At 40.9% G+C, this 14,850-nt stretch overlaps 1 protein-coding gene across 3 annotated transcripts in view; it reads left to right on the top strand.

Moving 5' to 3' along the window:
- Positions 1–14,850, top strand: part of FLT1 (fms related receptor tyrosine kinase 1) — a 138,800-nt gene that overhangs the window by 34,817 nt on the left and 89,133 nt on the right. For all 3 annotated transcript variants that reach the window (XM_073340752.1, XM_073340742.1, XM_073340762.1), the window contains 6 exons: positions 4,055–4,217; positions 4,313–4,449; positions 7,536–7,710; positions 10,187–10,304; positions 12,673–12,842; positions 13,257–13,416. In XM_073340752.1, the coding sequence (XP_073196853.1) occupies positions 4,055–4,217; positions 4,313–4,449; positions 7,536–7,710; positions 10,187–10,304; positions 12,673–12,842; positions 13,257–13,416 (923 nt within the window). The remainder of the gene's footprint in view (positions 1–4,054; positions 4,218–4,312; positions 4,450–7,535; positions 7,711–10,186; positions 10,305–12,672; positions 12,843–13,256; positions 13,417–14,850) is intronic.

Below are 14,850 nucleotides of genomic sequence, written 5' to 3'. Positions count from 1 at the left end.
CTGTCACGTTTCACGCTTCCTAGGGAAGCAATTCCTCCCTTTGGAGTCGACTCAATCCTAAAGTCATGTGGAGACACTGCCATTCGCATTTTGTTTCTCTTAGTATTGTTACCTTTTAGTTTCAATGGTGCAATGTGGGGAAATTCCATTATTCATCTCTAGTGCTATGAATGATGTTAGCCAGTGAAATGCAATGTGGGGAAATTTTATTATTCATCTCTAGAGCTATGAGAATGAAATACTGTAATTGAATTACAGTGAAATACGGTAATTACCTGTTGTACAAATGTAATTGCAGCTTTATGTGAGCTTTGAGAAGTGTAGCTGCTATAACTTCAAGTTAAGTGTGTGGGCCAACATTTGCGTATTGCACAAGATGGCAATCAATATACATACCACAGAAAGAGCCATAAAAATCTTGCAGCCAGGGATTAAGACAGTACAAGGAATTGGAAAAGGAAGATGGAAACTTTCATTTCTGGGTCACGAATTCAAATCTATCCTAGGTCTATAGCAACTGAATTTTTTTTTCCTCATTGTTTGACAACCTGTAAAATTAGTTAATGGTTTTGGTCTAATTCTTAGTAGACAGATTGCCACATTGCCGAAACCACCATTGACACTGCTTATGGTAACCTTTGTCCAAAGTTCAAATGGGCACCACAGCAGCAACAGCATGTGCCTTCCCCACATCACCAGGGTAACTTGCCTCAGCCCCACCATGAAGGAACCATCTCTTGGAGAAGTTGTTTTGTCTCCCTATCTCTTCCTCCCGGCTGAAAACGCCAACGACAGTTTTAACACACAGGGGCAGCCATGTTTGAAAAACAAAAAGAAAAAAGGGGCGGAAGATTAGGGAATTATTGACCACAAGAATGGGAGGTTTTATAGGCCCTTCCTTCCCCAAATCAGATTCCTCCTTCTCACATGAAGAAAGATGTAGATATTTCAAAATCTGTTACACATTTCAGTATGCTTTAAATTGGCATTTTTAATACAATATATCTTACAAAACATATGGGAAACATATCTTTACTATATTCATAGGCTTTCAATATTGTATTGTGGCAGGGCCATAAGACCCCATGCAGGATCAAGGCTCATTGCGCTAAATGCTGTACACATAGGAAGACAGTCCCCTACAGTCTAATTGGAAATAAGAAGAGCAGAGGGTGACTAGGGAAACTTAGCTGCTATGGTGACGTGGGTGATCTAAGTACCTAGATGTATAATAATGATAATATCCCATGTTTACTTAGGTTATTCTGACCAATATTGTCTCGTTCTTTTCTTGAACTCCCTCATGTGTCTGACTCCTTCTTTTGGCTCTCTTTAGATGGTAAGTTCTTTGGGGGCAGGGACTGTCTTTTTGTTCTGTTTGTACAGCACCTAATACAGTGAGGTCCTGGTCCATGACTAGGCCTTCTAGGTGTCATGGTAATACAAAATAAAACAATAATAACAACAACTAAGTGATTCTGGATCATTTCAACTTTTTTAAAAATCAGTCACTGGTGGTTTCCTGCTGGCCCCCTGGCAGAAGTGGAGTGATTTGAAGGAGGAGAGGGTAGTGCTCGGTCACAGTGGCTCTGTGCATCGGGGCAGCGTGGAGAAGCTGGTGAGGAAAGTGGGCAAGCAGGTCACCGAGGGTAGTGGCATTGGTGGAATGGAGTGAGCGCTGAGGGTGGCTCAGTAAGATATAACAGCAAATAAATAGGGAGGACCTGGCCTGTTTCAGTTCTTTCCAGTTGGAAAAAAACCTTAGCTCTCCTCTCCTCAGAGAACATCTGATTGGAGCACCTTGGACTTTTTGATCTGACTCAGCCACAGGAGACCAGCTTTGCTGTGTAGGATCCCAGAGGGCTTTGCTTTCATGTTCTGCCCCTGCTTTTAATTTTCATTAGTCATGGATTTCAATTGTCTAATGTGTCCTTGATGGTAACTGAAGTTTCCCACACACTTTTTTTTTTTAAAGATGCCCAAGCTGCTTATGTAACTCTAACCTTTTCCGGGAGGTGCCGGACTAGTAAATTGTTTGTGCATGGATTTGCATTAGGGATGGGTGGGGCTCTTGGAGCCTGAGGGTCTGTGAACCGCACAAACTATACTCCAGCTTCACAAAATGAGATTAAGTTTGTAAAGGTTTGTTCTAGTAATTTAGACTCTCTCCCTCGCTCTGCGCCACTCCCAGAGAGGGTCAGTGTTAAGAGCTTTTCTAGCTAAAGGGAAGCATGTGCTATGTATTAAGGCTAGATAAACAACACTCTTAGCCCTAAAGCTAGGCTAATGCAAATTTATTAACTGATTAATTAATGAATAGGAATTCAGCTTGCCCTGGGCAGCATCTGCTTGTGGGGCTCCTGTGGAGCCTTGACTGCAAATCGAATCCTCCTCTTATCTCCCAGCAGAACCCCTGGGGGAATGCAGCAGTGAAACAATAAGGACAACCTGCACCTCCACTGAACCAGCCGGGGGTAAATCCAGCTGGATGGCTTGAAAACCAGAGCCGTGAACTGGTTTAACATATTGTTTGTATGTAGAAACAGTAACTACAATAGCGCCGTCCCTAGAATACAAGGCACTGCTGAATGTCAGCCAGCTGGCTATAAAGTAATGGACTGCACTTATGCGTGTAACACATAAGTCCCCTGTGATTTGCAAGCTTATTATAGCTTCTTATCAGATGTTGTAAAGATAAGGAATTCTATTCTACTGCAGCACTTTTGTGCCAGCTGTAATTAGTCATCATTCATGTCTGTCAGAGGAAATGGCATGCGATGACGAGGGGGATCTTGAGGGCAGCTTTAGGCCTGTGCTGAATAGGCAGCACCGAGTGTGCCACATTTCAGAGGGAAGGTGTTCTGTGCAGGAAGAAACCACCTCGTCACAAGTCCCCAGATTCTGGGCATCCATCCCTAAGGCTTTGGCTGCAAGAAGAGGAGGGCTGGCCAGAAGACGAGTTCTCTGGTCAAGCCAGGGGGCAGGACAGAGGTGAAAGGCATGCAGCGAGGCTGGTGACAGAAAGCAGTGGCAACGGCAAAGGTGCTTTGTTGACGTGGGAGGGGAAGGGGCACACACCAGTCCTTTCTTAGACCACGAGGACACCGCAGCTCAACTGGGAGAAATCTTAAAAAAACGTGCAGTTCTTCTTTAAAACGTGACTATAAAAAATGGCACTGTGAATTTCCGTACTAATGATTTTGGATTCCTCAGTTTTTGGGTACTCAACCTGAGATACTTTAAAGGTGCCTGATTTTCAGTGCTGAGCACTGATCCTCTGAAAATAAGGCCCAATTAATGTATTTCAGGTTGGGCACCAAAAATCACTAGTCACTTCTGAAAAATTAAGGTCACAACCTCCTGTGGCTTTCCTCATTTTCCAGTAAGAACTACAATTAGCATGACTGAGGAAGCTCTGCGGCCTTATGATTCATGGATTGTGTGCTGTGATAGTCATGAGAAGCATGTATATTATGATGTGTCAGTTTGGGAACATGTGCACATAATATTCACACCCTTTCAGAAACAATTCAGTGGCCTTAGAAGACAACAGAAATCAAGAGATTCATCAAACTGAATCTGAGCTGGCATTTGTAAAAGGCACAAGATGACAGCAAAGGAAGTTAATCCGTCAACCATAGGGGAAAATGTGTATTTCTTTCTCAATAGCCACACCAGAATAGTTAATTACAAAGTCTGTCTGTCTGAGGCACTTTGACTGCCAACAAAAGCCAACAGTATTGTAGGCAGACTAAGCTCCTAGGCTAAGGCTAGTGTCATTCATTTGTATATTAATTTACAGCCTGCAGTAAATAATGTAAATGATGGATACAAATGAAACCTTCACATTCTGCACCCAGATTTTCTTTTAATTTAACATAAAACATTTACTTGAAAATATGCCTAATTAAATCTTGTCATTTGTAAATTGATTGGCATTTTTTAGATTTGTTTTTTAAATTCCTTTTTATTAAGCCTCCACAGGTTTTTGGGGAGGGGGCTCTGTGGAAATAAAAATGGATTAGTTTTTATCAAATATGTTCTTCATTTTCAGATTCCACTAGAAACTCTGATTCCTGATGGGAAGACAATAATTTGGGATAGCACAAAAGGCTTTATAATACCAAAGGCAACATACAGATTCATAGGTCTCATGAGCTGCGAGACAACCATTGGCGGGCATAAGTATAGTACGAAATATCTAACGCACCGACAAAGTGAGTAGTGTTCACCTCAGTAGTCTCAGTCTTGGAAACATGGCTTTATGTTGGTGTGATGCTATTCATTTTTCCTTTCTCTTTGTGATCTGCAGCCAACACAATATTTGATGTCCAACTAAACACCCCAAACCTAGTCAAATTGCTGAAAGGAGACACCCTGGCCATTAACTGTACAGTTGCTGCAGCCTGGAACACAAGAGTTCAGATGACATGGAGTTACCCTGGTGAGGTGAGTGCTTTGGTCTGTATGTAAAAATGCTACTTATTTTCTGAAACAGCATCCCATTAATAAGCAACCCCGTTAGGAATTTTGGCTTGAAATACTTGCCATACTTGGCATTCCATAGTCATGACCCTCGCTGACATGTCTTTTATTGCCTTTTTACAATTATTATTTTGCTTAATTGAATGAGTAAACATGTTTCCACAATACGCTGAGGTATATTGCATAATCAGGAGTGAACAGAATTGTTTCATCCTTGGGAATTTCTTCTTGGTTTCGGTGAAGTAATCAAAATTTATCACCCAAAGCCAAGTTCTCTTTTGTAACAGAAAAGTTTTCAGTTAAGCCATCTTTCTAAGCCCATTCATGTAAAGGACTGGCAGACAGTCAGGCACCCGACTCAAGCATGTTTAGAAAAGATATTACTATTCAGCTAGCCAAGATCTCATTTGTTAAGTGTCACACCAACAATTCTCTTGTTTTGACAACTACAAGAATGATTTTGAATGTATTTCCCCTCTCCTGCCTCCCCCCAGATTGGGAGCATCCTCATAAATACTTGTCATTTATGAAACAACTGCCAGGGAGTCCGTGTTAAGCTGATAAGAAATTTGACATTCGTTTAAGGTTTACAGCTCCCAGTCCTTTCATGTCAGTTTGATTTATACTGTAGATTCAAGTCATGATCATTTATTATGTCAGTCATTGTGCCTAATCACAACCTGAAATTACGATTACACTATGTCAGAATGATTACACCAGCAGCTTCTAGCATATTGTGGCTGTTTGCACTAACATTTTTTCATCTCAGAAATAAATAACTTAGCAACAAACAATACTCTGAGCATGCTAGAGAGGCACATTGTTGCCTTGCCATTGATCCATTGCTTAACATTACACTTTGCACTGTGAAATAGTGTTTTGTTTTTGTTTAGATGATAGGCTGCTCCATGTTTTATAAGACAATAACAATGTTCTGGGTTAAATAAACTCTGAGGCCAAAGGCTGAGGGGGAGTCACAGGAAATAACCCCTCAGCTTCAGTTTATCGTCTGCTCCACCCTATTCTCTTGCCAAATCTTGTCATTTCTCTCTCTCTGTAATGTTTCCAGAATTCTCCCCTTCTCTGTTCCTGCTGCTAACACCCTGGTACACACCTTGTCTACTGTAAATCTTCTCCTCTCTGGCCTCCTATTTTTTCTCCATTTTATTCAACATGCTGCAGGTAACACAATCTTCCTCTCCTGTTGTTTCCACCCTTTCCTGTGGAGTCTCTTCATTGTCTGTATGTCTTGTCAGGATCACTCGGATTCTTCAGCCTCATTTCCTAAGTGCGACATAACTCTGCCCCAAGCGCACCTCCGTTCTCATTTCCACTCACTCCCCCGTGTTGGGGCCCTATAGCTGGCAATATTTAAAGTTGGGAAGTGACTATGTAGCCATATGCAAAATTGGTAGATGTAGGACTATAGTAATTAATAACCAGATTAAATTTTAAATTAAGGGTTAGCAGGCACACTGGGTTAATACATGAGCCTTTTACCCCCTACACCAGTGTTTCCTGTCTTGGGGGACTGGACTCTATATGGAGAAGTGTCATTCTAGTTCACTGGGTCACACAGGCAGAGCAGAGGATTGGTTTAGTTAGGAAGAATTATAGGACCCCAAATCCAATACCTCCTTAAGATCCGGTTCTGCCATGACAGCTACACAAGCATGCTTAGCTAAGACCTGCATTTACGGTGAATTAACCCCCCGCCCCCCCCCAAGCACCCCTCTGTTCCAGTATGTCTTGCAATAGCCCTTGCTGAGCAATCAGATAATCTTGTTCAAATTAACTCTCTCATTTTTCTCCCAGCCCCTTCTTAGGCAGTCAAAATGGGAAATGACTGCCTAGGAAGGAGTACTATGGAAAGGGATCTGGGGGTCATAGTGGATCACAAGCTAAATACAAGTCAACAGTGTAACGCTGTTGCAAAAAAAACAAACATCATTCTGGGATGTATTAGCAGGAGTGTTGTAAGCAAGACACTAGAAGTAATTCTTCTGCTCTACTCCGCGCTGATTAGGCCTCAACTGGAGTATTGTGTTCAGTTCTGAGTGCCACATTTCAGGAAGATGTGGGAAAATTGGAGAAAGTCAGGAGAAGAGCAACAAAAATGATTAAAGGTCTAGAAAACATGACCTATGAGGGAAGATTGAAAAAATTGGGTTTGTTTAGTCTGGAGATGAGAAGATTGAGGGGGGACATGATAACAGTTTTCAAGTACATAAAAGCTTTTGCAAGGAGGAGGGAGAAAAATTGCTCTTCTTAACCTCTGAGGACAGGACAAGAAGCAATGGGCTTAAATTGCAGCAAGGGCGGTTTAGGTTGGCCATTAGGAAAAACTTCCAAACTATCAAGAGTGGTTAAGCACTAGAATAAATTGCCTAGGGAGATTGTGGAATCTCCATCATTGGGGATTTTTAAGAGCAGGTTGGACAAACACCTGTCAGGAATGGTCTAGATAATACTTAGTCCTGCCTTGAGTGCAGGGGACTGGACTAGATGGCCTCTCGAGGTCCCTTCCAGTCCTACGATTCTATGATTCTCCTGCAGAGAAAGAAAAGTGGAGAAGGTACAGGAGCAGCTGGGCTTGCTAGTCCTCCTCTACCCCTATCACCCTGGAGCTAGGGAAATTTGCCCATGTACATTGAGTCCCAGTGGCAACTCTCACAGTGCACTCCACATTGCCACTAGCACTAAAGGTAATAGCAGCCAAGGATGAGATTGCTGCTATTCACTGTATCATTATATTTTAGACTGTACAAAGTGACCTGGCCCTCTTCTGTATTCGGAAAGTGCCTAGTAGATTTTGGATGCTATTGCAATTTAAATAATAATAACTATTTGCTGCTCGTAATATTATGTCTAATTTAGTTTGTAAGCCCTGTGGGGTGGAGACCATGTCTTTCTGTGTGTGTTGAACAGCACCAGGGGTCTGAATCTCAATTGGGGTTCTTGGGCACAATCATAAAAACATATTAATATTATTATTAATAAATAATAATCATAAAAAAATAACATTTGATTTACACTTTTTTTCTTTCTAGGCAAACCACAGAGCATCTGTAACCAAACGCATTGGCCAAAGGAATACAGATGCCAATATTTTCTACAGTATTCTTGTTGTTGACAAAGTGCGTGATATTGATAAAGGCCAGTATACCTGCCATGTGAAGAGTGGACCATCAATCAAATCTGTTAACACAACAGTCCACGTTTATGGTAAAAAATAGTGTGGATGTATAGAATGTGTAATGCTCATGATCCCTGTTCAAAGCTAAACAATGGTTAGAAGCTTTTTGTATACAAGGACAAAATGGAGGTGAATTTTTGGCAAGCCAGTCGTAGGAAGAGAAAAGAGCCTGGGAACAGAATATGTACCATTTGATCCAAGATGCTCTTTTATTTCATTGGTAGTAGATAGCTAAGTCTGATCACTAAGCTGATCACTTTTGTTTGCAAAGTGCATGAAAATTCTTCACTTGTCAATACCAGCAAAAGTAGTCACCAGCACCAGAAAGACTCCCAAACAAGAGACAAATAAACAGGCTTAATTTAAATGGAAAAACCCCAATGCTTCTTCTCTGGGCAACATTTACTTTCGTTATCTATGCCCAGTGGTATGCAAACCATATAGCCCATGATACTGGTTTCCGCTCCTGGAAGTTCTTTGTTATGTGAAGCTCATGAGAACTACATCTCCAGCTGCGTATATGATTCACTCCTTACCAGACACACACGGAGAGTAGATTGATGTGATGCACTCTGTATGGAACTACACCTTGAGACAATTCAAATGCTGAAGCAAGTGCAGGCTACTGCAGCTGATTTATGAAAAGGAGGTTCAGTTTGAGGGCATTAAATCAGCTGAACTGGCTTCCAGTAAGATTCCGGCTGGAAGTCAAGGTGTTGGTTTTAATTGAGGGTGCTCTGAACGGTTTAGGACCTGCTTACCTGAGAGATCATTCTCTCCATGACATATCTCCAGCAGAGATCAGCCAAGGCACTCACATTGGAGCTCCCTGCCTTGATACTAAATGAGAGGGGACTGCTGGAAGGTGGTTCTCTGGGAGGGGTTCTTGGGTTTGGAACTCACATCCCTTATTGTCCAGAACCTGCATGTGTTCTGGCCGTGCTGCAAAGCCCGTCAAGGTGTGTGCTGAGGGTCCAGGTGGTTATATTCATGGGGAGTCCTGCGGGATTATTTTGTCTGTTTTAATTACTGATTTGGGTGTCCAGAGCACAGGTTGAACAATTACAGCTACATTTTTATAAATTAGAATAAATCAACCTGAAATCCTCAGGACCTGAGCTTTCAACAGCTAGCTTTCTCAGCTCAGGAGCAGGCTTTTGCCAACAGTTAAAGAAGGTGAAACTATTTTTTACATTTAGGTTACAAAGATTTGTAGTTATTTTTTATGGCTGTAAAACATGCATTCCTGACACTGTGCCGAAGGGTGGTGTAGAAATGCACTTCGTAAAGGAACAGAAAAAATGAAAGGTATCAGCCCGTTGGGCCCAGCCTGCAAATCTTTATTTGAGCCAATAATCTTCCTGAACTCTAGGTAGCATCGGGTTGATGGTACTACAATATTGAATTGGGACTTGCCTGCATTATTCTTAACCTTATCCTTGATACTCAAAACATAGTTAAGTATAGATACGTCTGCACTTTCAAAGGACATCTACAACCCATTGATCTGTCGTATGTTTTCCTTTGAACCAAACTTTACAGTTTTTAGAAGAAAAAAATCTTCCTCCGGTGTTAAAGAATACTCCATACATTACTTTGTTAGGCAAACTAACTCATCATAAAGTAAAGGAGGACTTGTGGCACCTTAGACACTAAGAAATTTATTTGAGCATAAGCTTTAATGGGCTACAGCCCACTTCATCGGATGCAAATAACTCATCATAGAGACTGAAACATGGGACAATATACAGTAATGTAATTGTACAAAGTGAATAGATTAGACATGATTATAATGAAGTTATGAAGAATTTCTTTGTTTGACAATGCAATTGTAAGCCACTGATCCAGAGTCTTTTTGTCTTGTGGTTGTTATATCTCTGATGAAGATAAATGGAACATTTCTTCCTCTGAAAAAATCCTCTTTGGAATATATAGCCAGGTTTATGGACCATGGACCAAATCTCAAATTTCTGAATGTTTGTGCTGATCCATTAGGTTTTGTAATGGCTAGATTGATCGCTATAAATCTCTGGTAACTCAGAGCTCAGTCTTGGGCTTTATCTACATTGGCAAGTGAAAGACAAAACTTTTGTCATTTAGAGGTGTTAAAAAAAGCCACATACACAACCCGGAAAGACAAAAGTTTTGTCGACGACAAGCGCTGGTGTAAACAGTGTGTTGTCGGCAGAAGTGCTTTCTTGCCGACAATGCTAATGCCACTCATTGGGAGTGGAAGTTTTTTGTCGGCAGGAGAGCCAACAAACAGTGGCTACACCGCATGTCTTTTAGCGGCACGGCTGTAGTGGCATGGCTGTGTCGCTAAAAGCTGCGTCATATAGACATAGCCTTGATCTCAGAATCCATGGATGCACAAATGATGATCAGAGATCCCTATTAGACGCCTTCTTGTAAAGGTCACCATAACATATGTCTTATTGTCTGTAATAAGTATGAAGCCTGACTGAGAATCAGTATCTTAACTATGTTGTATTTTGGTTTTTTAAGATAAAACATTCATTACTTTGAAACACCGAAGGAAAAGCGTGCTTGAGGCTGTAGCTGGCAGAAAATCCTATCGGCTGTCAATGAAAGTGAAGGCATTTCCCTCACCAGAGGTTGTATGGTAGGATTACAGTTATTTCCACATAGATAAAGGAACTACCTCTTGGGTGGGGAAATAACACCTTTGCTCAGGTTTAATCATTTGATTTCCTGGTAAAATATTGAAATAAGATACCCTGATATGGAAATAAATTATTATAATATTTAGCAGTTTTATTGCACATTCCATCAGAGGATTTCAGAGTACTCACAAATATTAATTAATTAGGCCCTGATCCAGCAAAGCACTTGAGTGTGTGCTTAACTTCAAGCACACAAGTAGTCCCATTGACTTCAATGAAGCTACTCCCGAGGTTAAGGTTAATTGTGTGCTTTGCTGGGCCTAAATCCTCACAATATACCCATGAGTTAGGAAAATAGTATCCCCATTTTACACATGGAGAAGGGGAGGCACAGAGAGGGTAGGCGACTTGCCCCAAGTCATACAGGAAATCTGTGGCAGATGTGGGACTAGAATCCAGCTCTCCTGGCACTGTCTTGACCACAAGACCATCTTCCTTCAGATCAGCCAGAGAGAATATTGGAAAGAAATAAAAACTTTAATTAAAAGTAATGACTGGGTTGAAAGAGTCAGCCTTATAAAGTATTACTAGAGGTTGGCTTAGTTTTCTGGTGGACTGTAGTTTCTATACCTAATTTAGTGACTTAAGGGTTTTTTGTTTTTTTTTTTGGCTTAAATGCACTATATTAAGAAATCTTTTAAGAAGTTTTTTGAATTTGTCCAAGCACCTTTATATCAAACAATGCTATCTATTTATGATCTCCATTTTTTTTGTTTAAATAATTTTAAATGGCAATAGCTTTGGCTTGATTCATTACACTTTAACAAAGGGTGTGTGACAAGACTGATTAGAAAAACAATCCATAAATACATGAACAGCGTGAGTTCATAGTACTCTCAGCCAGAATTTATTTTTGCTTCAAACATTGTGTTTTGTTTTAATCTCCCCCATTGCGTTTGCTGCTCCAAATGGAAAATTAAGAAATATATATATATGAAACTGGTATAAGCCATTATTCAATCTTTTGCATTTCTAGTTAGTGGTTTGATTTCTTGACTGTCCATATAGAAACAGAAATGCAGAAGGAAACCAAAAGTCCTAAACCTACAGTCACTAAACAGATAAGATTTCCATTGCCCATGGAAAGACTGGGCAATGGACATTTAGGACCTTACCCGAAATGTTTCTTAGAACATGACAGTGTAGTAGTGTGTCCAACAATTTAGTGAACTAAGTCACCATTGTAGAAAAAAAGTATTTGTACTATATTGATAATACATCAATTTTACTATATCAAGCTATGGAAGAACTGTTGATGCCAGCTATAAAACTTTGAAAACAATATTCTGTTTAGAAATGACTCTACTTTCTGTTGTTTATAAAGATATCTGCATGAACCCAAGATATCTGGTTCTTAAAATTTCACAGTCCAGTTGCTCTTTTCCCACCTGAAATCACAGTCATGTTTGTGATATCAGAGCTCTTTACTCAGGAAAGTTTTATGATGTCATAAAGAAAGGGTTTGGGACTGGGTCATGCAGCTTTTACTCATAGGAGTAACCCTTACTCATAAGAGTAATCCTATTGACTTCACTGGATTATTTATGTGGGTAAGGAGTGAAGGATTGGTCCCTATGATGTAAAATTGGGAATAAGCGGCTGGAGAGCTTGGACTCTCCATTTTCATACAAACATACCTATTAAAAACAGATTTGAACAGTTGAAAGTTGGAGAGGTCTGTTAGATCATATTGATATTAACGCATAGAATTTTCATTGTCAAAGTACTTTATAAATATTTTACAAAGGCCCACATTTTAAAACTATTTAGGTAGTGCTGTGCTGAGTGTTTCAATGCTTGACTGATTCAGGAGCTTAAATCTCATTTTCAAAAGGGATTTAGGCACTTAGGAGTCTAAATTCCATCTGCATGTGGGATTTAGACTCCTAAGTGCCTAAATCCCTTTTGAAAATGGGATTTTGGCTGAGTTTGGGGTTGTAACACTGAGGGCAGCAATGTTTAAATACCCTTACAGATCTGGGCCTAAGTCTAGCGAGTGCTGCTCCCTGCAGGCGGTGGCTATGCCACTGGTAGAGCATATATCAGGCATTAAACAGATACTAGAGCCTAGTCAAAAGGTCAAGAGAAGAGACACAAGATGAAGGAATATAGGCTACTTAAGCAACATGATCTCTCAAAATGCTGTTTTCCATGTGATTTCCTCTGACCATTAAAGTGCAAGCTTGGTCTGCCATAGATGCTCATAGCTTAAAACACTTCAGCATGAGGATGCTCACATTCTAGCATATAGCGACTCTGAAAAACACCATTTTCATACCCCCCTATGTTATAATGTTCTTTTAACAGGTTAAAAGACGGGTTACCCGCTGCGGAAAAGTGTGCCCGCTATGTGGTTAAAGACTATTCATTAACCATCAGAGATGTTGCTGAAGAGGATGCAGGGAATTTTACTGTAACACTGAGTATACGACAGTGGAACTTGTATAAGAACCTAACCGTCACGCTCATTGTAAATGGTAAGTTTGCAGGCTGGCATCCACTTTGTTATTAAACACAGTGAAGGGTCAGATTCTCAGCTAGGGCTTGATCTTGTACAAGTCAAGTCAATGGGAAATTTCCCCATTTATTTGTTGGAAGTAAGAGCAAGCTCCTGGTGTAGATTGGCAGAGTTACACTGAAGCCAAAGGAACTGCATTGATTTATACCAGGTTGGGGGTCTGCCCTCCACAGTTACATTTTTTCCACATTACTTAAGTATTTTTAATACCTATGCATCTCACTGTACTTTTCCCCATTGGTGTTGTTTCAGTTCCTGAGGGGGTTTCAGTTTCCTAATTTCCCACTGTGCAGGATTATTTTACTTTCTTGATGATAGAGTGCAGTGGAAACTCAACTCCTTCTGACTTCTGGTCTATTTACACGTTTTACAGTGAAACCCCAGATTTATGAAAAAGCAGTGTCATCATTTCCTGATCCCAATCTCTACCTACTGGGCAGCAAGCAAGTGCTGACTTGCACTGTTTATGGTATTCCTCAGCCTACAATTACATGGATATGGCATCCTTGTAGACAAAATCGTTCCAAAGCAAGGTAGGACAGCTTGTTTACCTGTTCTGCTCCCACACTACAGTGATCAAAAGAACTTCTTTTTTTACAGTTGTAAAGCTTGCAATTACAGTAGAGAAATCAGCGGAGTTTGTATGATTTTGTATCACTGTCTTTTGTATTTTAACACATCTGGGCAAAATGCAGTTTCTTATGCAAAATATGCCAGAAGTGGCACCTTCTGCATCATTACTTTACAGTTGTAGGTAGAGCTGAGGGTACAAACTATTAGTGTTGTATATCATAGAATCATAGAATCTCAGGGTTGGAAGGGACCCCAGAAGGTCATCTAGTCCAACCCCCTGCTCGAAGCAGGACCAATTCCCAGTTATCGTACACTTCTAATCATGCATGCAATGATTAGAAGTGTACCATATACAGCACTAATAGTTTAGTATTAGAAAGCAAATGTACTCTACAATATGTTCTCTGCAAGGCTTCTCTTATAAATTCATGTTACAACAGACGAGTTCCCCTTTCTTCTTAAAATGCCAAAGGAATAATCTTCTGCAGAAACATTTTCAGGATATTTTGGATTCTAAAAGAACAAAGACAAATATACCTTCCGATATGGATAGATAGAAATAGATAGAAATACCATAAATCCACACATGCCCAGCTCTTACCTCGTTGTATGTTAGTAGTGTAAAACGTAACACCATCATAAAGACTCACGTGATATTGAAGTTCAGCAAATCTTTTGTATTCAAACCTCCTTCTCTAGCTTTGGTTTCTTTTATGACTAGTTTGAACACTGACTCATTTTGCCAAAACGTGGCCTAACTCATAAAGTCAAACAGATTCTTAACTAAAAATCCTTGACACAAACAATAGAATAATAACTACTAATGAAGGGTGCAACCTGCAAGATGCTGAGCAGTTACTGCCAATTACCAAAGCCCTTACGCATATGCTTAACTTGAAGTACATGAATAATCCTACAGACTTCAGTAAGACAACCTATGTTTCAAATTAAGCATATGCTTAAGTGCTTTGGTGGCTCATGGCCAGAGTGCTCAGCACCTTGTAGGATCACACCTTAATTTTCCCATCATACCCAGGGGTGAAAGTAAGGCGGTATGGGTTAGTACGGTGTCCTGGTAAAAAGTGGCCACTGGTCCCAATCCGTACAGCTGACTTTAAAACACTCAGCAAAGGACCCTGCTTAAAGCGCTGCCGTGGCAGTGCCCTAATGTCATTGCTCCTTTAGCGCCCCCCGCCCCCCGTCAGGCTGCCAGTGGTGGGGGGGCAAAAGGAGCAGCTGCCCCGGGGCCGGCTATTTAAAAGGGCCTGGGGCTCTGGCAGCCGCAGCAGCTGGAGCTTCAGGCCCTTTAGATCGCTGCTGGAGCCCCGGGCGGTACAGGCCAAGCAGTGCGGATGGGCTGGCTGGGGGACGCTGACCCTCAACCCCGCCCCTTC

This window comes from Lepidochelys kempii, chromosome 1 (assembly GCF_965140265.1).
Source record: "Lepidochelys kempii isolate rLepKem1 chromosome 1, rLepKem1.hap2, whole genome shotgun sequence".
In the NCBI taxonomy this organism is placed as follows: Eukaryota; Metazoa; Chordata; order Testudines; family Cheloniidae; genus Lepidochelys; species Lepidochelys kempii.
Note: the sequence above shows the minus strand (reverse complement) of the source record. Positions and strands in the feature narration are given on the sequence as shown.